General features: G+C 41.1%; 1 protein-coding gene across 10 annotated transcripts in view; it reads right to left on the bottom strand.

Moving 5' to 3' along the window:
- Positions 1–27,653, bottom strand: part of CACNB2 (calcium voltage-gated channel auxiliary subunit beta 2) — a 363,494-nt gene that overhangs the window by 29,581 nt on the left and 306,260 nt on the right. For 5 of the 10 annotated variants that reach the window (XM_081820693.1, XM_081820696.1, XM_081820695.1 and 2 more), the window contains 4 exons: positions 12,617–12,739; positions 10,453–10,589; positions 6,200–6,276; positions 1,266–1,399 (listed from right to left, as the gene is read on the bottom strand). In XM_081820693.1, the coding sequence (XP_081676819.1) occupies positions 1,266–1,399; positions 6,200–6,276; positions 10,453–10,589; positions 12,617–12,739 (471 nt within the window). Of the gene's footprint in view, positions 1–577; positions 640–1,100; positions 1,121–1,265; positions 1,400–6,199; positions 6,277–10,452; positions 10,590–12,616; positions 12,740–27,653 lie in introns of all 10 variants that reach the window. The other 5 variants (XM_081820697.1, XM_081820699.1, XM_031031243.2 and 2 more) reach the window with 2 other exon arrangements.

Raw genomic sequence — 27,653 nt, 5'->3', positions numbered from 1 at the left:
AGTAACCCTCATTTATTTAAAAAACAAAAACAACAAACTTCCCAGTTCAGTCTCTGACACCTCGTGATTTTAGAGTTCCTCCATGTGGCAAAACGCTTGTGTGCAGGGGGAAAGAGCCGAGGACACGGAGCTTGGGGCAGAAGAGGCTTTCCTCCACACCCACGTCACGATGTCCCCATGGTGTGCCGGCCACAGCGACAGGAGGAAGTAGGATTCCAAAAGACAGCACAGTTGGCTCTGCAAAGTGGTGTGCAAAAAGAAAGGAAGGAATGGAAATTGTGTGTGTGTGTAGGGGCGGGGGTGGGGTGCGAATGTCCTTAAAAAATAATGCTTTGAAGCTACAAAATGCGTGAAAGGAAACAGACTTGGTGTGGAGTCAAGAGAGCTCAGGAATACCCTTGGTTTCCCGTCGGGGGACGAGGAGCCTCACCGTGTAGCCTCGTGGCTGGCCAGTGGCAAAGGCTCTACGCACAGCCACTGCCCCGTTATCCGACAGGTGAGATCCTGCAACCTGACTGTGATGGGGGAGGCAAGAACATCGGGAGAGTATTTATAGATGACAATAGGAAAAACTCACAGTAAACCGCCAAAACAAGCCTGCAGTTTTCCACTGGTCTTGTTCATCTGCAGATTTTGCACCTAGTGGATTAGAAGTTTAAATACTGACTAAATTAAAAATTGAATACTTTTTTTTTTTAGTACAAGCTATGTATCTGGATATCATAAATCAGAATCTAATAATGGTTTTAATATGCTTGATAGAAGTTAAATTTCTGGAAAAAAGAGACAAAGACAGACAGGATAAGCATGCACAATAGAGGTGCATTATATGGAGTTGTCAGTGTTTGACGTCTTGGGGATGTTTAAACCAAGTCCCTCGGTGGTAGATATTATTCCATCAAAAAGGATAAGTACTGTAATAGTGCTTTAACAGGTCCACTCACTGAATTTAGTCGGTTTGAAATGCATGGACTCAATTAGCTGTTTGATAGGTTCTTTTCTTAGGACAGAAATGACTGCGTTTATTACTAAAACTTCGGGCTTTGATGCTAATGATGCCAGTGGCAGGATAAACACAGCTCATGTCAATGTAAACTTACCGATTTCTGCTTCTGCTTAGCTACAGCAGCATGGAAAAGAAACAAAGAATAACACAGCATGCACGTTATTGGCTTATCAAAGGACACAGACAGTCAACAGGACTAGAAATGTGACGCAGTGCAGTTGAGCGGGTGGACAGATGGGAGCTTGGAAGTTAATGTTACCTTCTTAAAGAAGGGCATTCTTTTCTCTTTGGAGTGGGGTGACGTTACACTGTTTGCACTGGGTTTAGGGGAGCGGTGGTTGGCTGGAATATCATTTTCTTCTGCATCTAAGCCAGTAGCATCTATGTCTATAGCTATATACAGACAAACAATTCAAAAATCATCAGGTAGACAGGAGAGGAAAAACAGGTTATAAAAAAAATGATAAAATGAAAGCAAATAAAACGAACCATAGTAAAAGATCTATCATGAGTGCTCAGCATAGTCAACAAAGTAAAATGTAAAGGTAAGGCACGTTAAGAACGCAATGCAATCAAACCTAACAATACTGAGAGATCCCCTCATGATATCTGTCTGCTTGAACACGTGAGTTCTATGCTAGATCTCTTGAATAATATTTTTAGAGCAACATTTTTAATTTGTAGTTTCAAATAGACTACTGATAGTTTTCCACGTCAACTGCATAGAAGGTATGGTCCGGAACATCTGGCTTCACGTCTTACAGTATCTTCAGTCAGCTTTCTGATAATAAGCAACTGCATTGGTAACCTTTATCACGATGTGCCTCAGATTTCTTGTTTTGCTTGGTTTTGTGTGGGGGGAAAAAAAAGTAAGGGCAATGTGGAAAGCGTCACTAAAAACGCAAGAGGCATCTGAGGGAAAAGCGAGAATTGAAAAATCCCCAATTCAGGCAACACAAAGGAGTCCTACACAAGGCAAATGATCCCGGGAGGCTTCTGGGATGGGCAGGATTAAAACGATTTCAAAATGGTATAGACCCCCTCAGGCAGGCTGACTGAAAACTAGTTAGAAAACATTTCCTTTGGAGATCGGTCTCCAAATGAAATGAGTCTAATAAAATGACATAAGGGGACTTCCACTGATTGATATGAAGCCCTCATATAAATGCATTAAACATGAGAAATGGAGTGGAAGGGCATGAAGACCCCAGAGAGCATGGCAGGGGTCTCTTTGTCTGCAGAACAAGAGGTTTAGGTCTGTGGTTCTACATGCTTTCACTTTAAAAATCTTTTGCCTTGAAAACCAGAGCGCTCAACGATTAAGTGTTAAATGGAAAAAAAAAAAAAAGACCCATCATCTCATTTCGAGGTTTATAAAAAACGCTTCCACCTGCAATTACTACAGGGTTTTATCCACCGCAGAACCGGAGCTGGAAAGTAGTTTGAAGATCACTTTCAACCCCCTTATTTTTAAGATTGAAATGATAATTCAAGAGTTTAAGGGACTTAGTCTTGGCAAAAACAAAAAAAAAAACCTTGGTGGAGCCGGGACTCAGAAGCAAGCCCCCACCTGTGCCCGCACCTCGCTGCCCCTGCAGGTGAGCGCTCTCCATGCAGGCACCCTTCCTTCCCCCAGCCCAAGGGGGCGGGGGTGGGGGGTCCATCCTCATTGCCAGGATTCAGGAAGGGGCCGTAGAGTGGAGCTCAGGAGAAAATTAGGCTATGGTTTAGTTAAGGTCACGGAAATCTAACAAAAACCACAGTCCATTCAGATAAGGAGCAAATTACCATCGGAAATAACCATTTGGCGTCACAGGGCAGCCCCCATCCCTGCGCCCCACGAGGAGCACACCAGGGTCACACTCGGGCAGCCGCTGCTACCCTCTTCGGTATGGGGGCAGATCACCCGACAGCCGTCACATTATTTTTCAATTTTGAGGTTATTACGGATATGAGGTGACTCAGCCTTTTGCAGACTAAGAGCTTTCGCTTAATTGTTCCTTTGAGTCATCTGAGGAGGTCGAAGGTGTGTGATGGAGCGATTCCCTGGCACTGTTTGCACAACGTTGCACGTATCAACGCCTGCTCGCCCAGAGAGCGCGTAGGATTCCCTCTCTGGTGAAAGTACTAACAGTCTGAGTTAATTCCAGCTATTTAGTTAGACTTACCTAGTAAATAAGTCTCTTTGCACCACCCACACACGTTGACGCACTGAAAGGGTCAGCATACAGCGTGGGACAGAAACGCTATGGACTGATGCGGACTTTTATCCAACCCTGTAAGGCTCTTCATATTGAATCCTAACTTAGGAAGCATGTTGTGTCTTCCCAGCTACGATGGAGAGGATCTGGGTCAGTTCTTCACTATCTCTGGGATAGACCTTAACCAGCATCAGCTAAGTTTCCTTTCCAGTGGTAAATTCCCATCTATTTTTCCCTTTCTCATCTTTTCTTGGGCTTTGTAGAGGCCACCTTCAAGGGACAGTACTTCCTGAGAGCGTTTCTGAAAATGAGGATACCTACAAGCATGTCCCGAGTTGACAGGACGTTGGCAAAGTTCATGCATTAGATTTTACAATTTGGCCCTTCAGTCTGGTCTGCTGTGATCAGTGGGTGGATTTTTAAAAAATTTTTTATAGGAAGAGTGGAAATGCATAAAAAGTTTAGCTATAATATTGTCCAGATGTTTGGCGACCCACACATAGCCTCAGAGCCTGAGTCAGGTTTGAAATTTACCTATATTTGGACACAAGGGCTCAGAATCCCAAATTGAGAACTTTCCAATTTATTAGTTCTGACTTTTGGTTAACTTAAATTTAAAAGCATCTGGGTTCATTCCAAAACACAGAGAATTCTAAAACATTTGGCCGCTTTCAAAACACATTAAAGAAATTTACTAAGACAGTTAAGAAGCATGTTCAACTCTTCAGAGCTCCATACACTTTATTAGACTCAGATGGTTGCCCTTTCTTGTTTCATACTTGTATCTGCAGACCTTGGCAAACATTAGTATTTACTTGGGAAAACTACTTCCATAAATATGAAAATAGTTTCTTCTATTGGTCCTCAACAGAATTTTTTTTTTTTTGTGGTGGAGCGCCTTGGCAGCGTTTTTTGAAATCTAATTTGTAACTTCATCTTAGACACTTGGGTCCAGTTGAGGGGCATGCTGGGGTGACCCATGCAGGCACGCACAGTAGGCCTGGGGTGTGTGTTGTGTAACTGGCTACCACCCCATTACCTAGAGAAGAAGTAGAAATTTTTCCTTTTTCAACTCCTTGAGAAACTCCAAGTATATTTACTTTAGGCAAATGCTTGTATTCTTCGGTCTAACAATGGGTGAGGTGAATTGTAGATACGGCCTCTGGGAGATACAGGTGAAAGTTAGGACTGTAGGCTAATCCATACTGGACTGGTTAGGCAGTTTACCCTGGAGGTGGGGTGGGGGAATCTTCTCTGTAGAAATTCTCTAAAGTTTTCCTTTAGAGAAGCTGTGGCATTGATATGAAAATTATAGCAGGTTCCTGATGTGCCCAACTATAAATTCATAGTTAGCAAATGTCTCCAGTCCTTGAAGTCGCGAGTGTTTTCTGTTCTCGGTATTCAGAGAAGTTATTCCAACGTCCTGTATCTGTATAAAACTTGGATCAAGTTTTAAATCATCTTTACTTTATTGTAGTAAACTTTAGTTTTAATGATAAATATCTGTCTACAAAAACAGAATGTTATTTTACAAACACACTTTTCCTGGTCTATAGGGGTAGTGCTGACCTCTGCGGATGGGGCTGCAGTACTATCACTAGATGATGTAACATTTCCCCATTTCAGGAGCCTGGTGATAGTCTTCTGGAGTCTCTGAGACAGCTTTTAAGATATTAATCAAAGGGTACAGCTTTCTGCCCTAATCTCTATAATTTTACATGTTTGAGAAGGAGCGGAGATAAGCCTCCTTTGCCCTGTGCATTCAGTAAACAGCTCCCCTCCACTGGTGGAGGGAAGACAGAAGCCTCACATAATCCCTAAAAGGGCTTCAATTTTCATTTCAAACATACTATTTTACTTGATTTTGGACAACTCAGAATTACTGCAAGTCGTACGTACAAGGTATTTGAAATCAATATGCATCCTAAAACGATTTATTTCTTATTTAAGTGCTCAGATTTTGCACTTAAAAAGTTCTATCATTTTTATTAAGACTTTGGTCTCTAAAAGTCACCAACATTCAGGAACAAGGCATGATCAGGAGTAATAGGGGAAACCTGTTCTTAAGACAGGCTAGAGTGCAATCACTTCCCTAACTTGTCCACAGATGTGCGCTCTTCCCACTTTCAGCTTCAGCTTCCTCAAAATCACCCTAGGAATCATTTCACTCAAATACTCCGCTGGTGAGTCCTTGCGATCTTACTCTGACTCATCTGCATCTCTTAGCACACTAAGATTCTGATGATTATGGGCTTTCTGCAATTCTACCAATTAGTCTCCAATTTATATACAACTCCAGAATGGTAGAGTTGCCAGATTTAACAAAGAAAAATACAGTCAAATTTCAGTTTCAGATAAATTTTTTTTTACTGTATTTCTCATACAATACTTACACGAAAAAAATTATTCATTCATCTGAAATTGAAATTTAATGTGGTATCCTTCTCCACTGCCTTGGAAAGAAAATAGTTACCCTTCCTACAAGTGTTTCTGTCTCTTTTCAAGACTTCTACTCATCTCCTCCATCTTCCACAGAGCCTTTGGGATAAAACTCATCACCATCACTTTATTCTCCTTTCCTTGGCTTTCGAAAGCTTTTATTCTTCTTCTGCCTTTATTGAATATTGGGGCCAACAACGCACATTGCACTATGGCTGATGGTGGGCATTCACCCATTCGCTGCCCATGACGATGTGCTGGGCACCACGGTGTGGGTGTGTGTGAGTATAGGGATAAAAAGTTGGACACATTCATCGTTTTGGTCATCTAAACAACTTATAGTGAACACATGGACATATTTCCTTTTTTCAAAGCCCTGAACAAAATTTCCCCATATTATTTCTTACTCCATGTAGGCACTCTTATTTCTAATGGCTTTTAACCCTTCTAGGGTTCACAAAGGGACCCTGTGTATGTACAGTCACACAACTAGGGGAGATTGAGGAGAGCATGAAATGCAGAGTGTACCATTCCGCACTCGTTGCCTACTTACCGGATGATGGCGGTGTAGATTTTCTGGAACTAGGTACTATGTCACCCAAACTGGATGATGAATTTCCTCCTGATTTACTGGAGTAAAGCAAAAATTTTATTACACCTGACACTTATTTCAGACATTAAAAAATTTGTATCGCTCAATAAACATGATTAGTCATTGGGTTTCTACTGAACTTTAAATTTGTCTTTCCTACAAGGAGGAAAATAGCAATTTCCCAGTGGAGATTCCTGGAGTACTTGAAACAGCCATGTAATAGTCTCGGTTTCAAATTCCAGGTTTAATTTTAAAAGGCCCTGGGAGAATGGAAAAGAATTTGGGTAATTTCTGCAGCCCTCAAATTCTCTGCCAGCATCACGGAGACAGAACCTTCCTTTGCTTCTTAGGTTGGAGACCTTCTGAAGCAGTGCAGAGAACCTTAAGGTTAACACCAAGACTTGGGGTTTTCTTCTCATTTGGTTTGCTTCTTTGTCTCGGCTTGGTCACTTTTAGTGTCTTAAGACCGAAAGTATTCAAGCTTTCCTGAGCAACCTATAGAAGAAAAACACTGCCATACTGAACTTGCTAACCTTTGCAAGACACACAAAGGAACGGGACAAACACGGTGTGACATGATTTAACCCTTCACTAGCAGTTAGCATTCGGAACGTGTCTCATGCATGACTAACATGGAGGGTTCGACCTGGTTCACTGAGGCACAATTTGAAGAGCACATACTACGGAACCACTACATTCTAAAATTCGATATGTGACATGCCAGTGTCTTGGAAACTCTAGACGTAACATCAGAACAAGAGCACTGATGTTTTCTATCAGCATCCCAGCACACTAAATATCCTATTACTAAAAGGCCCCCTTCACAGATGAAGACGACGGGAAGGAGTAGCAAGGGATAGGCGATTTTGGCAAGACAATTTTACTGCCTAACATTTATTATCACAGCCAACCCTGGGTCTAGTTGAAAGAATTTGCTACAGGGACACCTGGGTGGCTCAGTCGTTAAGCGTCTGCCTTCGGCTCACGTCGTGATCCTGGGGTCCTGGGATCGAGCCCCGCATCAGGCTCCCTGCTGCATGGGGGGAAGCATGCTTCTCCCTCTCCCACTCCCCCTGCTTGTGTTCCCTCTCTCGCTGTGTCTGTCAAATAAATAAATAAAATCTTAAAAAAAAAAAATTTGCTACAATGTCTATGCACCGAAGGGCAATGTTTAAGTTACATAAATATTAATATGAAAATATAAATTCCACTAAAACACCAGTAAGCAGGTTGAATTGTATTGCTTCTGTTCTGGCATTTTAATGCGTAAAACAGACCAACATCACAAACGGAAAGCAGCTATAGCAGGAGCCTCCGTATCTTTCTGAGGTTCTTAAGAGATATGCCAGTGCATTTAACAAGGATACCAGACAGGATGTAAAATTAATAAAAAGTGGTATTTATAGAAGCAATTTCTGGTCATTTTACAAGAATATACCCATTACCCCAGGACCAAAACATTTTCTTCCAGAAGTTTTTTTTGTTTTTTTTTTAATGTGTTTGGTTTTTGTTTTTACTTTTTCTAAAGTCCCAAGTCTAATTTCAGTTCAGGCATGGGTCTGTTTTACATTCTCGTTGAATTTTAATAAAAGTCAAAGTATTATTTGGATTGTGTAAAATTTCGACAAACAGCACAGTCAAAATGTTCAAAACGCAAATTTGCCCTTTTCATTCTAGACAAATGCAACATTCCTGACCTCTGCCCCAATTTACTACCTTTGATTTCTGTCGATTTTTATAATTTAATAATCAGAGTTTTTACATACTGCTGAATTCTGGTTACATCCTCAAAATAAAACTGTATTTTGAGTGTTAGAAGACAAATGTAAAAATCTCTAAAAGCAAGTAAAAATGCCTTCACAGACTGAGGCAAAAGCTTAGGTAAAGAGAAAAGACAAAATCAAGAAAATCAAGAGAAAAGATACCCAGTTATAGGAAAGGTAACCTAGCTCCCTAGAATAAGTTATGAGATGTTACTCCCCAAATGTAATTCATAGTCTCTTAAGGGAAAAAAAAAATGCAATAGCAAACCAATCTATCTAATCTAGTAAATAATAACAGATGGCAATATTAATAACAATCTGTTCTGTCCTTGCTGTGCCAGGCCTCACTACGTGATGTGCGGTGGAGCAGGGTAATCTGTCTGAGGTCAGGCTACAGTCAGATCAATCCAGTTTTCATCCTGATTCTACTGCTTACTAGTTGTGCAAACTTGCTCAAGTTCCCCACCTTCCCTTTGCCTGCTGCCCCATCTGGAAAGTGGAAGCTCTAGTACCTACTGTTTCCGCAAGCGCTTATAAAGCTGAGCTGATGACTCATATCAGACCAGGGATGACCACGCGGGAGGCAGAGGAAACCGTGCTTCCTTAGCAATTTTGGCCAAAACTTCTCCCTTCCTACGCTTTGGGAAGTAGTTTTCCTTTCTCGATTTGTACACGAATAAGCAGAGAAAGATAAGACCAGTATGTCTCTGCAAAAACCCATCCCAAATTTTCCATAATGCATTCTACAAAACGCTATTCCAAAGACATGAACCAAGAAAAATTTAAGATAATTTTAGTATATTCATGAGAAATATCCCCATCCCACTACCCAGATTCACAGTACACATTGATGTATTAAAGGCCCAGAAAAGGGACACCTGGGTGGCTCAGTCAGTTAAGTGTCTGCCTTCGGCTCAGGTCATGATCCCAGGGTCCTGGGATCGAGGCTCGGATCGGGCTCCCTGCTCTGCAGGGAGCCTGCTTCTCCCTCTCCCTCTGCTGCTCCCCCTGCTTGTGCTCTCTCTCTCTCTGTCAAATAAATAAATAAAATCTTTAAAAAAAAAAAATTTCCTAGTACCTACCTAGTACTGTCCTAAACTTACTTGACCAGGAAAACTCTTGAAAATGCTGAATTATCCTTAACAAATAAAGCCAAAACAAGCATCCCCTATCTGAGATAACATCAAACCTCAACAACCTATATACCGCCAAATTGAAAACAGCAATATCTATACCCTATGAAAATAATTTTCCACATTGAGATTTTATTAGCTAGTATTAAGATACCAGGATCAATACAGAGAACAGAAGAATACACAATACACACAAGAATACACAATAAAGCCAGGAGAACACTGGAAATTGTATGAACAGAATCAGATCTTCAACATCCTACAAGTCAGATGCACATGCTTTGTAGATCTGCACGCATCTACTTCTATATGACTACATGCATTTCACAATCTGAGAGCCGCCAATAACGTAGGGATTAATGAAAGCCAGAGATGAGGTAGAGGTCTCCAAAAAGGGAGGAACTGCATCTGAACTAAAAGAACCTGACAGTTACAAAATACTAAAGAAGATGGATGTTCCAAACCAAAAAGGATCTTATATTTTACTGGTTTGCAGATGCTTGATCAAAAAAAAAAATTCTTGCTAATGCTGAAGTATTACCATTGAATACAAAGGATTTTACAGCATTATAGAAACAAACAAAATCTAAGCTAGAGAAAACAGAAGCCTAGCTGTTCACATTAGCGAAAAGATTTGCCCAAATCACATCCCTTCCCACAGGGAGAAGCAGACCATGTTCTCAGAGGTATCTGCATTAGGTTCAATTTCAAATTCACTCCATGTCTGAGTGAATTCTTTTCAGTCTTCCAGTGATTCTTTTACTGAGGGGCATATAACTTCAAGAATCCTAGGAAGGAGTACTCAGCCCCAGCGTATTACATAACTCGTTTAACTGCTATCTGCAAAGGCAGTTTTAACTGGTTTCATACTGGGTTTCCCTGTAAGTGCTTAGCAATGGGTAGACCTGAAAACTGAGTTTCCCAAGTGAGGATGAAATGAACAGATCACAAGACCTGCTCCTGGCCAGTGATGACTAAGACAGTCATGTCTAAAATGCCTCCCCACCCTGCCGGGCAGCTAGCAACACCAGGATTAGTCACCAAGGCTGCTCAGGGCCGGAATGCTTTCAGTAAGAGATTAGGACGTTAGAACTTCCTCTGCCTGAAGCCCAAACTTAATACTTGATGCCTTTATTATTAATGAGAACAATTAATTTGATTCCCAAATAAGATGAAAATCAGACGCTGGGATGCCATCACTAAACCATACCGCGAGTTTGCTTTTCAACACATAATAAAGACTGCGGGACACAGAAAACAGGAAGACACGAATGACCATATAATGTGGACGTCTACACAAACGCTGTTTTTCTCATACCTGGAGTAGAATTTCCCTTGCTTGGCTCTCTGTTCATGCTGTAGCCTCATATTTTCTAGTTTCACCGGGCTTGGAATGAATCCGATTTCACAGCCTTCTTTCACCAATCGTCCTATCCACCAGTCATTGTTAAATTTCTAAAGACAAAATCAAATTTGTTTGCCATCAGTGCACAGAAGTTCATGCCTTCAGATTGTTTTTCTCCTACGTTAACTATTTTCGGTGGAGAGGCATGTTATGGCAATTACAGTAAACTATGCCTCAACATCACAACTGGAGAAGCTCTAAGGGTTTTGTGGTTGAGCATGTATGAGTGAAGTATTATCAACGAGCTCAGCAATCCATCGGCAGGCTAGACTCTTCCTTCTCTTTACTGCTATGCTTTGAGACTAGCCTGAATTCCAGTGCAGCTTCTGTAGGATCACCTCCCCTGGTTCAAAGATTAATAGCCCTTCCTATCAAGAGACCATTAGGAACTACGGAGTGCTACAGAGGCCTCTTCTATAATCAGATTACTTAAAAATATTGAGTGGGAGAGAAAAACCGAAATCTACCTGAAATATCTTGTGTCAGAGCAAAATGTCCCTCTGTGCAAACAGGTTTCTGATTATGGTACAGTATTCACAGAGGATTTCTCTACTCATGTGGATGTTCACAGTTTCTCTCTTGCAGATAGAATATTTTTTCCTAAATCTTTATGTTTGGTTTTACTTCTCTCAACTGAATGGTATCTTTCCACTCTGTTCTTGAGCATTTCAAAGAAGACTATCCACTCTGTTTTTCTTTTCCTTCCATGGTAGAAAAGAGATCTCTCTTCAAATAGCAGCGATCAGGAGGGGACCCTGGACTAACCTAACTTCCTGTTGTAAAGCCAGATTCCAGGCATGTCATTAATTCTAACAACTTTTTCTATCTTTCCTTCCCAGCCAGTATTCATATCTCTTTCTAGAAGTTAATGAAATGGTAGGCTCTAAAGTCTCTAGGCTTGGGCGCCTGGCTGGCTCAGTCGGTTAAGCATCTGCCTTCGACTCAGGTCATGATCCCAGGGTCCTGGGATCGAGTCCCACTTCGGGCTCCCTGTTCAGTGGGGAGTCTGCTTCTCCCTCTGTCTCTGCCCTTGCTCCCTCCCCTCTGCTCGTGCTCTCTCTCGCTCTAATAAATAAAATCTTAAAAAAAATAAATTCTCTGGGCTTTTTTTCCTTACATATATAAAAAAACATATTTGAGTCGAGGCTAAAACTGTACCTCTCTACCTCTTTACCAAACAGAGTTTTGGAGTATGGATTTATTTTTTTAATACATTTTTGTTATTGGAGTCTAGTCTAAGCTCTTTTAATTGGCAGTCATCACCTCCTTTACTTACAGCCCGTATCACAGTGAGCACTGAAATTTACATATGCTCCTCATGACCTATCATCCCTCAGATGCAAGTTGCTCCAATTCTCATTCCTGCAGGTCCAAGAAACCTCATACTCACACTGAGAACATCACTCAGTGGGAATTTCTGCTCTTTTCATACCACGTTCTGCAGAGCAGGCATTTGATAAATGTTGACTCAAAATAAACCTTAACTAAGGGTGCATTTTTCCAGTGTACGGATATGAATCATTGTTAACTGACAGGTGGAGACTTTTGGCATGGAGAAAAAGGGAGTGTTCTGCTCTACTCCTTTGCCTTAGTAGCTCCAAGGCCTACCATTCTCTCTTCCACAGCAGATATTTACCACCCAGGGAGGGTCCAGGGCATCGGTGGTCTGCGTTCAGGCATTGTCAGCAGAAGAGGAGAGATCATGAATTCTAGGTATTATTGTTAACCCTCCCCAGATGGTTAAACTTGAGATGTGAGGGGAAAACGACACACGGCCAAGGTTAAAAATTAAAAGAAAAAGTACAGGTTATGCATAAAAAAGGATCCTCTACTCCAGTAATTCCCAATTTCTGGGTCACAGAGCCCAGGGGAGCCCTGAAGTTAGTGCAAGATGCCTTTGACTTCTTTCTTCTTTAAAAAGCTTATATTTATATTAGAAAAGGTCGAGCGGCATTGCATCCGCGCACGTTACACAAGGGGGGGCCACGTGCAATGCTATGTCACGGCAGTAAGAGAGAAGAAATGATGTCTCAAGGTGAAAACGCATGCGGGCAGAAATTCAAATCCTTTTCCTTACTTCCTTAACATGCAGAAAATCTTTTGCTTCGAAGGAGATGGCCATGCCTGGCACCGGAACGTCATCTTCGTGGGCTGCACTATAGCTGACATTTGTCCGAACAGCAAATGCAACGGGCTTTGTCTAAAGGGGAAAAAGAAAGGGAGAAAAAAGTAAAAAAAAAAAAAAAAGAAAAAAAAAAAAGAAACAACCGAGTTCCTCTCTTTTCTCCCCATGATACCACCCAACATACACTGAATTATCTACTGTCATTGTTGTTTTCTTCCATCTGTGTTCCTTCTCACAAAACAGTTCATTAGTATTCACAGCACGGGAAATCTTTGCACTGTGCACCGCATACCACCCATTTCAGAACTAGGGAAAGGCCACTGTTCTCTTTGAAAGCACTACAAGTAATGAAGGTGAAGATGAAGTCCCGAAACGTGTTTACAACATAACAACTTGTAGCCACTGGAAATCAGGAGACACACACAGAAGGATAAAGTGCCCCGTTCTTTGGTCTCAGTGAAAAAGACCTAGTAACTGCCACTCCCACCCCAAACAGCTACTTTTTTTTTTAAAGATTTTATTTATTTATTCATGAGAGATAGAGAGAGAGAGGCAGAGGCAGAGGGAGAAGCAGGCTCCCCGCGGAACAAGGAGCCTGATGCGGGACTCGATCCCAGGACCCTGGGATCATGACCTGAGCCGAAAGCAGATGCTTAACTGACTGAGCCACCCAGGCGTCCCCCAAACAGCTACTTTAATGAATAATGATATAATTCTAGAAGTACAGTGTTTGGGGTGAAAAAAGAACCAGAGACTATGTCTAATTCATGGCTGCAGGGAATTATGAAATCAGTGACCTTTAATTCTTTTTTTTTTTTTTAAGATTTATTTATTTGAGAGCGAGAGAGAGAGAGAGAGAGAGAGCACAGAGGGAGGGGCACAGGGAGAGGAGAGAGAGTCTCAAGCAGACCCCACACTGAGCGCAGAGCCTGATGCAGGGCTTGATCTCACGACCCTGAAATCACGACCTGAGCTGAAACCAAGAGTCAGACATCTAACCGGCTGAGCCACCCAGGTGCCCATCAATGACCTTTAATTCTATTATTTTTCCTCCTTGAGTTCGGTCAACCATTGAAGATGGTCACATGAATTAAGCCATCCTTCATTATTTGATGCTTTGCAAATTTACAGGTTAAGTATTTGTCCTCTATCTAGGCAATTCCCATTTATCTACAAGGTGAGGAAAAAACAGGTAAGCACAGAAACGGTGAAAAGCGGTATTATTGTCTTAACTAGCATTGTGTTTTTTCACAATGTGGGCACATGGACTTTTTCTGAGCAGTTTCTCCCTACTGAAGGAGCTCTTCTTTTGCCTGGCTTGTCAGGGAGGAAAAAATGGGGATTTGGAATAAGAGCCCATCTTTATTTCCAAATTTTCCACAGTTAATCTGTTCACAGGATTGTTGTCTGGGTTGAGGACCAAGCTAAGAGCCAAGAAGTCACTCAGATCCATCCACAATATGCAGACTGAGAAAGGCTACCACATTCTGGATAAAGGCACAGTAGACACAGAGTGGACATAAGTATAGGAAATCTGATTCTTGGTATCCACTATGATCTTTAATGACATAGAAGGTGCTCTTCCTCGAATGGAAATAGGGACTTTTTTTTAAAAAGATTTTATTTATTTATTTGTCAGAGAGAGAAAGAAAGAGCACAAGCAGGGGGAGTGGCAGGCAGAGGGAGAAGAAGGCTGCCTGCTGAGCAAGGAACCTGATGCAGGACTCGATCCCAGGACTCTGGGATCATGACCTGAGCTGAAGGCAGATGCTTTACCAAATGAGCCATCCAGGGTCTAGAAATAGGGACTTTAAAAAAAGAAAGAAAAAAAAGTTGCCTATAATTCTACCACTGAAACACAATCCTTTATTTTTTTATTTTTTTTAATTTAAATTCAATTATTTAACATATAGTGTATTATTAGTTTCAGAGGTAGAGTTCAGTGATATTCATCAGTCTTATATAATACCCAATGTTCATTACATCACATGTCCTCCTTAATGTCCATCACCCAGTTATCCCATCTCCCCATCTTCCTTCCCTTCCAGTAGTCCTCACTTTGTTTCCTATGATTAAGAGTCTCTTATGGTTTGTCTCCCTCTCTGGTTTCGTCTTGTTTTACTTTTCCCTCCCTTCCCCTATGATCCTGTTTTGTTTCTTAAATTCCACATGAGTGAGATCATATAATTGTCTTTCTCTGATTGATTTATTTCGCTTAGCATAATACCCTCTAGTTCCATCCACGGTTGTTGCAAATGGCAAGATTTCATATTTTTGATGGCTGAGTAGTATTCCATTGTATCTAGATTAACACATCATCTATCCATTGATATGTCGATGGACATCCGGGCTCTTTTGATAGTTTGGCTATTGTGGACATTGCTACTATAAACATTGGGGTGCATGTGCCCCTTCAGATCACTACATTTGTATCTTTGGGGTAAATATCCAGTAGTGCAATTGCTGGATCGTTGAGTAGCTTTATTTTCAACTTTTTGAGGAACCTCCATACTGTTTTCCAGAGTGGCTGCACCAGTTTGCATTCCCACCAATAGTGTAAGAGGATTCCTCTTTCTCCGCATCCTCACCAACATCTGTCATTTCCTGACTTGTTAATTTTAGCCATTCTGACTGGTGTGAGGTGGTCTCTCATTGTAGTTTTGATTTGCATTTCCCTGATGCCAAGTGATGTTGAGCATTTTTTCATGTGTCTGTTGGCCATTTGTATGTCTTCTTTGGAGAAATGTCTGTTCATGTCTTCTGCCCATTTCTTGATTGGATTATTTGTTCTTTGGGTGTTGAGTTTGATAAGTTCTTTATAGATTTTGGATACTAACCCTTTATCTGTTAAGACATTTGCAAATATCTTTACTCATTCTGTCAGTTGTCTTTGGTTTTGTCAACTATTTCCCCTTTGCTGTGCAAAAGCTTTTTATCTTGATGAAGTTCCAATAGTTCATTTTTGCCTTTGTTTCCCTTGCCTTTGGAGATGTGTCTAGCAAGAAGTTGCTGTGGTTGAGGTCACAGAGGTTGCTGCCTGTGTTCTCTAGGATTTTGATGGATTCCTGACTCACATTTAGGTCTTTCATCCATTTTGAGTCTATTTTTGTGAAACACAATCCTTGATAAAGTGATGGTGCTTCCATTTTTTTCTTGAAATTTCTTTAAATATTATAGATTTTACTCCCACAGCTATAATCATATTTCACTTTTTTCCAGTTTTTAAAGTAATATGTTATTTATATGATATGCTTTTTAAATCTACCATTTAAAAATTATTCCAACTATTTACATTTTTTTGCTATGTAGGTTTATAAGTTTTTTTCACAGATAAATATTCTACTTTGAAAGATCTTTATACAAAAAGCCTCTTTCTATTTAGAATTCTTTCCTTGGGACAGATTCCCAGAGGTAGCATGAGTAAGCCATGAGTTATCAAGACTTTCTTAAATTCTGTTCCAAATTACCGTCCAAATGGGCTGCACCATTTTAAATTGCAACCAGCAATTTATATGACGGTGCCCTTTAAACGAAGACATAGTCTTAATCAGACTTGGTTTTACTGCTAGAAATAGGATTTTCTTGAATACATCTTTCCATTATTCAGGAGAGTTTCTGATCACAAAAATGTAGATCCAAGTTTTGTTTTTTTGTTTTTTTTTTAATGTTAGCGTGATCTCTCATTTCCCTTAAGGTCTTTTATTCGTTGGAGGATACAGAGTTTAAGCATTGCATATGTGTTTTCATCTCTAGAAGACGTAAATTTTAAACATACAACTCTACAGAGGATCCTATGAAAAATCTCATGTCTTTTATGCATTAACTTTTCACAGACTGTAGTCCCAGGAAGAGGAAACACTGAAACACAAAAAAACTGAAGGTGTGGTGCAGGCTAGCATATAGTAACAGGGGCCACAGATAATAATTTTATATTCTGACAGTCTTAAGACATAAATACAGAATGTTCCTCCTTGCTTGGCTCACATCTTGTAACCAGTACTGCTCACATGAAATGTGGAGCTGTATAGGGGAATCAGCTGTATACAACATACGAGGAGGAAAGAACAGTGGAATCCCGTCCCTCGGTGTCTTTACTACAGGAACTCTATTTCTAAAATTAGAATGGACAACAGTGAAAGTGAAGAGGAGAAACAAGGCTTTTATCAAAATAAGAGAAAAAGACTCCAGGATGTGAACCAAAAGGGCCAAATGATGATGTCACCTTTGGTTCCCTGAACTCCTTTCAGCTTTAACTCAAGCAGCGCGCCTACTGCATGGAAGACATTTTCTACATCAATTCCATTCGCATGGGTTCAAGAACAGGGCATTTTAAGTGGGCCTGGATTTGAGCTCTGATTCTGCCATTTACCAGGTGAGCAGCCTGGGCATGATTTCTTACCCTCGCTGAGCAATGTTTCCTCATGGCTAAAATGAGAGTAATAACACCAATATGGCAGCATGATTATGGGATTTCAGAAAATGCACATCATGAGGTATGGGAAGTCCTGCCATTTGCAATGGACTTGCATGGACCCAAGGGCATTATGCTTATGAAATAAGTTAGACAAAGGCAAATACCATATGATCTCACTTATATGTGGAGTCTAACCACCACTGCCCGTCCTCCCCCAAAAAACCCAAACTCTAAAAATATGCACGCACAAGGCCAGGCCAGTGTTCAGAATAGAGAATGCTCAATAAATGGGCATTTGCAGGGCACCTGGGTGGCTCAGTCAGTTAAGCCTCTGACTCTTGGATTTGGCTCTGTCATGATCTCAGGGTCGTGGGATTGAGCCCCGTGTCAGGCTCTGGGCTCAGCAGGGAGTCTGCTTGAGATTCTTTCCCCCTCCTTCTTCTTCCTCCTCTGCTCCTCCCCCTCCTCACCCACTCACTCTCAAATAAATAAATAAATAAATAAAATCTTAATAAAAAATAAATGGGCACTTGCTATACACCACAATAAATGCCATACCTAAATAAGTGTTTGCCTATATTCACCCATCTTTTAAGGCCCTACATGAACGGTTTCGTCTGTGTTCTTCCACTGTGACGCTCCTCAGACCAAACTAGTTAAGAGAGTTGAGGACCTGCCATATGCCGTAATGCTAAATGACGATTACATTCAAGATGGTTTCCTTTCTTTTTTTAAAGATTTTTATTTATTTATTTGACAGAGAGAGACACAGCGAGAGAGGGAACACAAGCAGGGGGAGTGGGAGAGGGAGAAGCACGCTTCCTGCCAAGCAGGGAGCCCGATGCGGGGCTCGATCCCAGGACCCTGGGATCATGACCTGAGCTTAACGAATGAGCCCCTCAAGAGCCCAGGTGCCCCTCAAGATGGTTTTCTCCAGCGTGCATTCTTTCATACTATCTCTGACATGAGAACATGGTACGGCTTCCCCAGATCTGTTTGCTTCCACTGTCCCATCTCTTGAATTCTCATTTTCTTCCGTAGTCCTCAGTCACAGAGGCGTTTATTTTTTTAACCAACTTGAAGTCCCAACGGAACATGGCTTAAGGAATCTTTGAATGTTTATCCCATGAAACCATTATTTTTTTAACCAAACATACCCTGCTTTCAGTGGACACCCACATTTCTGGCCTGCTGGCTGTAGGGTCCTCACAGGACTTCCTCTTTTCCTCATTCAGGTCTCTTGGCTTCGCTCCCACTCACATACGCACTTTCAGCCCAGAAGGAAGCCTGCCATGTTTTTTTTATGGTTTTTCCAGCATCGCTTCTCTCCTCAGGGCCCCGGGACGTGCTTCAGTGACCCACGGTAAGAAGGAAGCAAGGCAGAAAACACACATGTAAAGGTGGCCCATAGCCCTAGGTAGGGTCCTAGCAGGACTAGTGTGGAACAGCACTTAAATCCCAACAGAGATTGAGATTTGGAATCACCCTCCTCCACAGAATCACTGGGATAATAAGTTGAATGGGAGACCATGTGATCCTTAATTCCACTTTCTTTTGACCTCATTAATATCCTAAGAACTTTCTCAGGCCAATGCCACAGCTGGAGTCTAGCGTTGCTCTGGATTCCCAGCTCACTTGTTTTGTGGTGGTGGAGGCCACAGGAGGTGGGGGAATACTCTCCTACCAGTCTCTGCTTCTCACTCCCCTGGGTCCACGTAACAAGGTGGTTGGATTCCTTTGCCTTTTTTTAGTACCTTCTACCCGGTGTATGCTCCATAGCATAAGGTGGTTGGTAAAGCCCTCTCATTTTGTAGTCGCCTTTTTGGCACACAGAATTAAAAGTTTGCTGCACTTCAGCTTGTGAACTAAAGCTGAACAGATTCTTCACTCAGTAGGTACCGATTTGTAGAAGAGTAGAGCATCTCATCTTCCAGAGTAGCATGCAAAAGTGCTTTCAAAAGGTTGTGTCATTTCACCATAGTACCTCTCTCTGGTCTGTTTTCAAATATGTTTGAAAAGGGAGATGAATAAATAATACAGATGTAAAGCAATTCTATTCTTCTCTTCCATGTCCTCCTTCATCTTGTACATGGCACGACTTATAATCAAATTATAAGAACTACAGAACGTCTGAGTGGTGTGCTGTGTATTATGCAGAGACTGGCGCATTTCTTTTAATCCCAGCAGCAACTGGTTTTCCCAGATGAGGGAAATGAAGCTCAAAAAAGTTCTCCTAGGCCACAAATAATGGAGGGGATATTCAAACCCAATGATCTCATTCTAAAGCCTGAGCCTTCTGCAGCCCTGGGCTGCCTTTCATTCAAAAGGGTACATTGACAGCAATTTTAGAGCACCTAAATGTCCAGGTGAAATTCTGAACACTTGAAAATTGTGCTTTACAAAATGCTCAAAAATTGATTGGGACAGAAAGAGGTAAAAAAAATCAGGCCAAAGTCTGCCTTGTAGCGTCATTTAGTCCATTTTTAAAAAAAAAAAACAGGTAACACTGAGCAGTTTCATGTGTTAGAACTACAAGGTGTTCGGGGCGCCTGGGTGGCTCAGTTGGTTGAGCGTCTGACTTCGGCTCAGGTCATGATCCCGGGGTCTTGGGATGGAGTCCCGCATCAGGCTCCCTGCTTGGCGGGGAGTCTGCTTCTCCCTGTCCCTCTGCCCCTCCCCCTGCTTGTATTCTCTCCCTCGCTCTCAAATAAATAAATAAATAAAATCTTAAAAAAAAAACCAGAACTATGGGCATTTACTGTAAAGGTCATGTATTTCTGCCTCTTTGCACTTGAATCAATTTGTGGTCCAATAAATCAGTAACAATGTCAAATCATGGTTTTTGTTTGTTTGTATATGACTTTTCTCTCTTCTGTTTTCCACAACATATAAAACTCTATTTCATGCAAAGAGAATTAAGATATTAAAACATATGTGAGGCGCCTGGTTGGCTCAGTCGTTACGCGTCTGCCTTCGGCTCAGGTCATGATCCCAGAGTCCTAGGATCGAGCCCCGCATCGGGCTCCCTGCTCAGCGGGAAGCCTGCTTCTCCCTCTCCCACTCCCCCTGCTTGTGTTCCCTCTCCCGCTGTGTCTTTCTCTGTCAAATAAATAAATAAATCTTTTAAAAAATAAAATAAAATAAATAAAACATATGTGGTTTCATGGCTTTCAACAATGCACAAAAGATGTTGAACAGGGAGAGCTGAAAGACCACAGCTACTATATTATAGTACAATGTAATATATATATATATATATATATATATATGGACTATACTATAAAGAATATATACATAAGGAATTTATAATATATATACTATATTTGAAAAGGGTAAGAAAATCTTGCAAAGTTCCTTATGATAAAATGTTTCCTGGACTAACTTTTAAGGATTTTCACTGGCCTTACAGTTACTCTGGGAGCATTCTAACTTTGCTTTGCAAGTTTATTACTTTTGGAAAGATTCCTTTTCTGTGCTACTGTATCATCAAAGATGCTTTGGCTCCAATTGTGGAAGCCTGGGGAGTTTCTGTCAGTTTACAATCTCAGGGTAGAATTCTTCTGAGTGATGCCTACACGGAGTTCTAAGTACAGCTGAGTGCTGAAGATCCAAACCACCTGGTTTCACCACCGCCTGCCCCAGGCCCAATCCAGCCCCAGTCCAGCCTATTGACCCAGAAGGATGGCCCACCAACATCTCAACCCTCCCAGTTGTTCCTCCTCCGCCTCTGACTCATGCCGTCTAGCCTCCCTTTAGGTCCTCCTTCATCCTGCCGCCATATGCTCTACTGTGCTGAGGGATGGATGCCGGAATCTGGTTATGCACAGGCATGTATGGAAACCCAACTAGCAGGTGCAGGGGGTGTTCATGCACAGCTCTGGGGCCACAGGACTTGCTTTTTCACATAACCAAAGGAAGCTGCGTCAGTGCTCCAGAGGCTGGGCCAGTGACAGCCCACAGGTTCTTGTTAGAGATACGTTTGAGGTTTACAGCAGGAGCAAATTTTTTTATTTTCGCAACCTTCTGGAATCATAGACCTAAGGCTATCAGGACACAGTTATTATAAGTAGGCAATAATGAACTTAAAAAAATCTGTTTCAGTCCACTTCTGGGAATATATCCAAAGGAAACAAAAATACTATGTTGAAGAGATATCTGCACTCCTATGTTCACAGTAGCATCATTTAAAACAGCCAAGCCAGGGAAACAACCTAAGTGTCCATTGATGGATAAATGGAATATTATTCAGCCATAAAAAGAAGGAAATCCTGCCATTTGTGACAATATGGACGGACCTTGAGGGCATTATGCTAAGTGAGGTAAGTCAGACAGAAAAGATGAATACCATATGATCTGACATGTAGAATCTCAAAGAACAAGCAAACCAAAAACTTTTTGGTCATAAAGTAACTGTGATAAAACGGATTATAGCAAGTTTATGGCACTATTTCTAGTTTTCTTCCTAGATGACGACTTAATGAGTTAATAATGAAACCAATCATGTTAATGGATACAACAAAATGTTTATTAAAAATGTGTTAGTGGTATAATACCTACTGTTAAAAAGCAGAATGAAATTCACTCAAAACAAACTTCTGGTTGTGATTAGTAGAGTTATTTGAATTTTCATGCACTGATTTCTTTCTTTCTTTCTTTTTCATTTTTTAAAGATTTTCTTTAGGGCGCCTGGGTGGCTCAGTCGGTTAAGCGACTGCCTTCGGCTCAGGTCATGATCCCAGGGTCCTGGGATCGAGTCCCGCGTCGGGCTCCCCTGCTCTGCGGAGAGCCTGCTTCTCCCTCTCCCACTCCCCCTGCTTGTGTTCCCTCTCTCGCTGTCTCTCTCTGTCAAATAAATAAAGAAAATCTTTAAAAAAAAAAAAAAAAGATTTTCGTTATTTATTTGTCAGAAAGAGCAAGCACAAGCAGCGGGAGGGGCAGAGGGAGAAGCAGGCTTCCGCTGAGCAGGGAGCCCGATGCAGGACTCAATCCCAGAACCCTGGGATCATGACCTGAGCCAAAGGCAGATGCTTAACTGACTGAGCCACCCAGGCTCCTCTTCTTAATTTCTTCTTCTTAATATAAAGATGCATTTTACTATGCTCAATAGCAAGGTAGGTTTTTTTCCATTTTCATTCTGAAACTGTCAATATCTAATAACATATAAGAAAAATCCATAGTCTATATGTTTTAATGTCTATAATGGATTTGTCTAAATATTAACTAGCCCCAACTTACAATATTTTTAAAAGAAATTTAAAGAAAAGTATGACCCAGCTACCTATTATGAGACTATAGAAAAGAGCTTTAAAATCAAATTGGATTTTTGATCTACTTTCTTGTGGTAATCATTTCCTATAAAACCTGCTATACTCTTCCATAATTAAAAAGGACTCAAATGGGAGAATCACCACTGAGTCTCACACAGGAAATACTCAGGAACCGAAGGGATGGTAATGTACTTTCCAGAATAAAATCACAGCTGTTTTATTTTTTTTAAATATTAATACTTCAGTGCCCACTTATTCTTCCCTGTACAACTTGCTACTTTCAGTGATAATCAAAAATCCTTCCCATATAGAATGAAAATCTTCTTTGATTCCCTTTACATACAGGCGAAAGGTTCTACAGCATGTTGTAAAAAAATCTTGTCTTGAGTCTTACCAGTCATTGCACTTTTAAAAAATATTTGCCTAATTTATTATAAACTACCAAGGAGAGTCTGGGAATTCTTTTTTTTTTTTCAAGATTTTATTTATTTGAGAGAGAGCGCGAGAGCACAAGCAGGGGGAATGACAGAGAGAGAATGAGAAGCAGGCTCTCCACTGAGGGGAGAACCCAATGCGGGGCTCGATCCCAGGACCCTGGGATCATGAGCTGAGCCGAAAGCAGGATGCTTAACTGACTGAGCCACCCAGGCACCCCTGGGAATTCTTTTTTTTTTTTTTTTTAAGATTTTATTTATTTATTTGACAGAGAGATAGAGAGCACAAGTAGGCAGAGTGGCAGGCAGAGGGAGAGGGAGAAGCAGGCTCTCCGCTGAGCAGGGAGCCGGACATGGGGCTCGATCCCAAGACCCCAGGATCATGACCTGAGCCGAAGGCAGCCGCTTAACCGACTGAGTCACCCAGGTGCCCCACCCCTGGGAATTCTTTAACAGCCAAATATATCAAGCCACAGTGATAAAAAGAATGTAACTAATTATGTATTCTGACCACTGAACATTGACTCTGACTGAATAAGCAAATCATCAGATTTGTCACAAGATAAAATTTACATATGCAGTTAATGGATTTGAGAAATTTCAAAGTCCTTCTTCTCTAGAATTGATTCCCTTAATGAATATTTATAAGAACATGTTTACTATCTTGAGTCCCTGCCCCCACATAGCTTATTTTGTATTCTAGTAGAGGGGATATCAAATAACAAAGTAGGGAAAAAAAAAAGTTATGTGAATAGAGAGTAACCATGGGGGGTGAAGGGTGAATAGGCAACATGAAATGGGCAGTTAGGGAAAACCTCTTTAGAGTTCTCATCCATTCATTATTTGTGTGTCAGGCACTGTTTGGGACAGTGAACAATAGAAACTAAGATTCTCATGCCTTCTAGGAGCTTACATTCCAGGGGGAGAGACAAGGAATAAATAACAGACATCACAAAGTATACGTTCAAAGGCATGTTGTAGAAAAAGAAAAATTAAAACAAGGTAAGGAAAACCCAGATGCAAGGGGACAGGGCAGGTGGAATTTGAACAAAAGCATGAAGGGGGTGAGCGAATGCAGATATGTGAACTCCAGGCAGAGGAAAGTGGCACAGCAGAGGCCTGAATGGGGAAGCAGGCCAGAGGAAGACAAGATCTGGCTGAGTGGAGGGAACCAGGGAAAAGAACAAAAGATGAGGTCAGAGCTCTCAGGTTTGATGTGGCTTTTCAGGTCACAATCAAGATGTTCAGCTTTTACTCTAAATGAGATAAGTCACTGGAGGGTTTTCAGCCGCAAAGTGATGTGGTCTGATATGTTAACAGTACTAAGGTGGCTGTTAATTGAAAAGAGACTTTGGGAGCCAGAACAATTAGGCAAGAAAAAGAAATAACAGGCATCCAAATTGGAAAGGAAGAAGTAAAACTGTCACTGTTTGCAGATGACATATTATATAGAGAGAACCCTAAAGACTCCACCAAAAAACTGTTAGAAATGATAAACCAATTCAGTAAAGTTGCAGGATACAAAATCAATATACAAAAATCTGTGGTGATTCTTTATGCAAATAACAAACTATCAAAAAGTGAAATTAACAGTCTTATTTACAATTGCATCAAAAAGAATAAAATACCTAGGAATAAATTTAACCAAGGAGGTAAAAGACCTGTATACTGAAAACTATAAGACACTGATGAAAGAAACTGAGGAAGACACAAATAAATGGAAAGATATTCCATGCTCATGTAGTGGAAGAATACTGTTAAAATGTCCATACTACCCAAAGCAATCTAAGATTCAATGCAATCCCTATTACAATTCCAATGGCACCTGTCACAGTAAAGATGTGATTTAGATTTACATATCTAATCTATAAATTAGATTTGTAAATCTTAAAATTTATATGAAACCAAAAAATACCCCAATTAGCCAAAGCAATCTTGAGAAAAAGAACAAAACTGGAGGCATTGTGTTCCCCAATTTCAAACTGTATTACAAAACTACAGTAATCAAAGAATATGGTATTGGCATAAAAAGAGACACACAAATCAATGGAACAGAACGACTGAGCCACCCAGGCGCCCCTGAAACCATAAAACTTCTAAAAGAAAACATAAGTGATAAGTTCCTTGACACAGTTGTTGGTAATGGTTTTTTGAATCTGACACCAAAAGCAGCAAAAGCAAAAATAAGTGGGCCTACACCAAACTTAAAAAGCTTCTGCACCACAAAGGAAACCATCAACAAAATAAAAAGGCAACCTTACCAAAGGGGAAAAATATTTGAAAAATCATGTATCTGAAAAAGGGTTAATATCCAAAATTTATAAAGAACTCACACAACTCAAGAATAAAATAAAAACAGTCCAATTAAAAAAAAATGGGCAGAGCACCTGAACAGACATTTTTCCAAAGAAGATATCCAGATGGCCAACAGACACATGAAAAGATGCTCAACATCACTAATTACCAGGGAAATGCAAATCAAAACTACAATGAGATATCCCCTCACTCCTGTCAGAATGGCTAGTATCAAAAAGACAAGAGGGGCACCTGGGTGGCTCAGTCGGTTAAGCATCTGCCTTCGGCTCAGGTAGTGATCCCAGGGTCCTCAGACCGAGCTCCGCATCGGGCTCCCTGCTCAGCGGGGAGTCCACTTCTCGCTCTCCCTCTGCCCCTCCCCCTGCTTGTGTTCTCTCTCTCAAATAAATAAATAAAATCTTAAAAAAAAAAGACAAGAAATAACAAGTACTGGTAAAGACTGTGGAGAAAAGGGAACCCTCATGTACTGTTGGTGGGAAGGTAAATTGGTACAGCCACTATGGAAAACAGTATGGAGGTTCCTCAAAAACTTAAAAATAGAACTACTATATAATCCAGCAGTTGCACTCCTGGGACTCCAAGCATTTACCATAGCAGCAGGTATACAGAAATAACTGTTAAAGGACTCAATTAAGGGACTGATTTTTTCTGTTAGAGAAATCAATTATCAGGTGTTTATGCATTACCTACTCAATCCAAGGTTCTGCTACCACAGAGCTGGGGCCTATAAAGCCCAAATGGCTAAATCATTACAGGAGCAAGGTTGGTCTGATCAGGATTTTGTTTTATATGGTTAATATGCATGCGTGCACACACATACACACAGAGAAATGCAGTACACATCTTTCTTTCTGCGTATCAAGAATTTGATCGGGGTGCCTGGGTGGCTTAGTCGTTGGCATCTGCCTTCGGCTCAGGTCATGATCCCAGGGTCCTGGGATCGAGCCCCGTATTGGGGTCCCTGCTCGGCGAGAAGCCTGCTTCTCCCTCTCCCACTCCCCTTGCTTGTGTTCCCTCTTTCTCTCTGTCAAATAAATAAATAAATAAAATCTTTAAAAAAAAAAAAAGAATTTGATCACTTTGGATCCGAGGTCTTCAACTATGGTATGTAAAGGATTAGCAAACACCCATGGAGAGATTTATCAAGTAAGAAATCCCATATGAAGAACAAAGACCGTATCGGCAATTTCAGTGAACTCCCCGTCATCTGTGGAATGTATTCTCCTTCAGAAAGAACATATTGGCTTCTTTTCCCAAAGGCTGTCTCTCCCTAGAGCACTATCTTCAAAGGCCATAACGACTCCTCCAAGTCACTGGGCAAGAAGCCGACATGAGGAGAATGTGCTCGATTTTATTTATTCTAGGTTGTGAAATGGGGGTCTCCTCACCTTAGAAGGGAGATTACTTAGAAGTAATTTTTGGCTAAGCTAGCCTCTTAAGAAGAAAAGAAGTGTTTATATTTAATTTTACTACTGGTTAGTTTTACCAAGCATGATGACAGTATTTCTCAAGTTACTTGGAAGTTAATGGTATAATTCAGAAACAATTTTTACTTTATGCTCGCTGCTTAAAAAAAAAAAACAATCTGAAAAACTTGTCTTTTCTTCAGTTGTTGTCATGGACTGAATGTTTGTGCCCCCCACCCCCCGAATTCAGATACTGAAGCCCTAGCTTTCAGTGCAACTATATGGGGAGATAGGGTCTTTCTAGAAGTTGGGTGAAATGAGGTCATAAAGGTAGGGCTCTAGTCCACTGGGACTGGTGTCCTGGTAAGAGGAGAAGGAGACACCAGTCAACTCTCTCTCTCTTTCAGGGTGCACACAGAGGAAAGAATGGCCAAGGGAGGACACAGCAAGAAGGGGGCCCTCTGTAAGCCAAGGTTAGTGTCCCTGCCAGAAACAGACCTCGCCAGACCATGACTGAAGACTTTCAGCCCCCAGAACTGTGAGAAAATCCATTTCTCTTGTTCAGGCCACACAGTGTATGGTATTTTGTTAGGGGAGCCAAAGCAGAACAGCACAGTTGCTTTAACCAAATCCATATCATGGTTTACATTTCTAGTAAAAAGCACAACTTTAATCTACATTATTTTGACATAAAAGTCATTCATAACCAAAGAGAGTTTCTTTACCCAAAATTCAGAGAAAATCAGGGAAATGTCAAGTCAAAAGACACAGACAGACAGACACACACAACACACACACACTTCAACACACATTTACTTAACATCTACTTTGTTTAAAATCCAGCACTGCATAGGTCAAAGGACTGGATGGTGCAGGATTCAGGGTCTCCTTACTCAAGTGGGGAGCTGGTGTCTCCACCAGACCCAAGCGCTTTAGCAAGGGCAGTGGAAAACTCTGGATCCTTGGGGGGGTGGGTGGGTTCAAACACACCTGCTTACTTTCCCCCTTTTGTGTAGTTGTGGTTCGAACTCCTGAATAGCTACTTTCTGTTTCCATTCTTTGTTTGCTTGCGTGCTATACTGAACCTACCTAGCTGTCCTATGTCTTAGCCGGTTTTCTCCAAATTTCATCGTTTCCATTTTTCTTAAAGTA

This window comes from Leptonychotes weddellii, chromosome 5 (assembly GCF_054177405.1).
Source record: "Leptonychotes weddellii isolate Sample4059 chromosome 5, ASM5417740v2, whole genome shotgun sequence".
NCBI lineage: Eukaryota > Metazoa > Chordata > Mammalia > Carnivora > Phocidae > Leptonychotes > Leptonychotes weddellii.
This window is presented reverse-complemented; position numbering and strand designations above follow the sequence as displayed.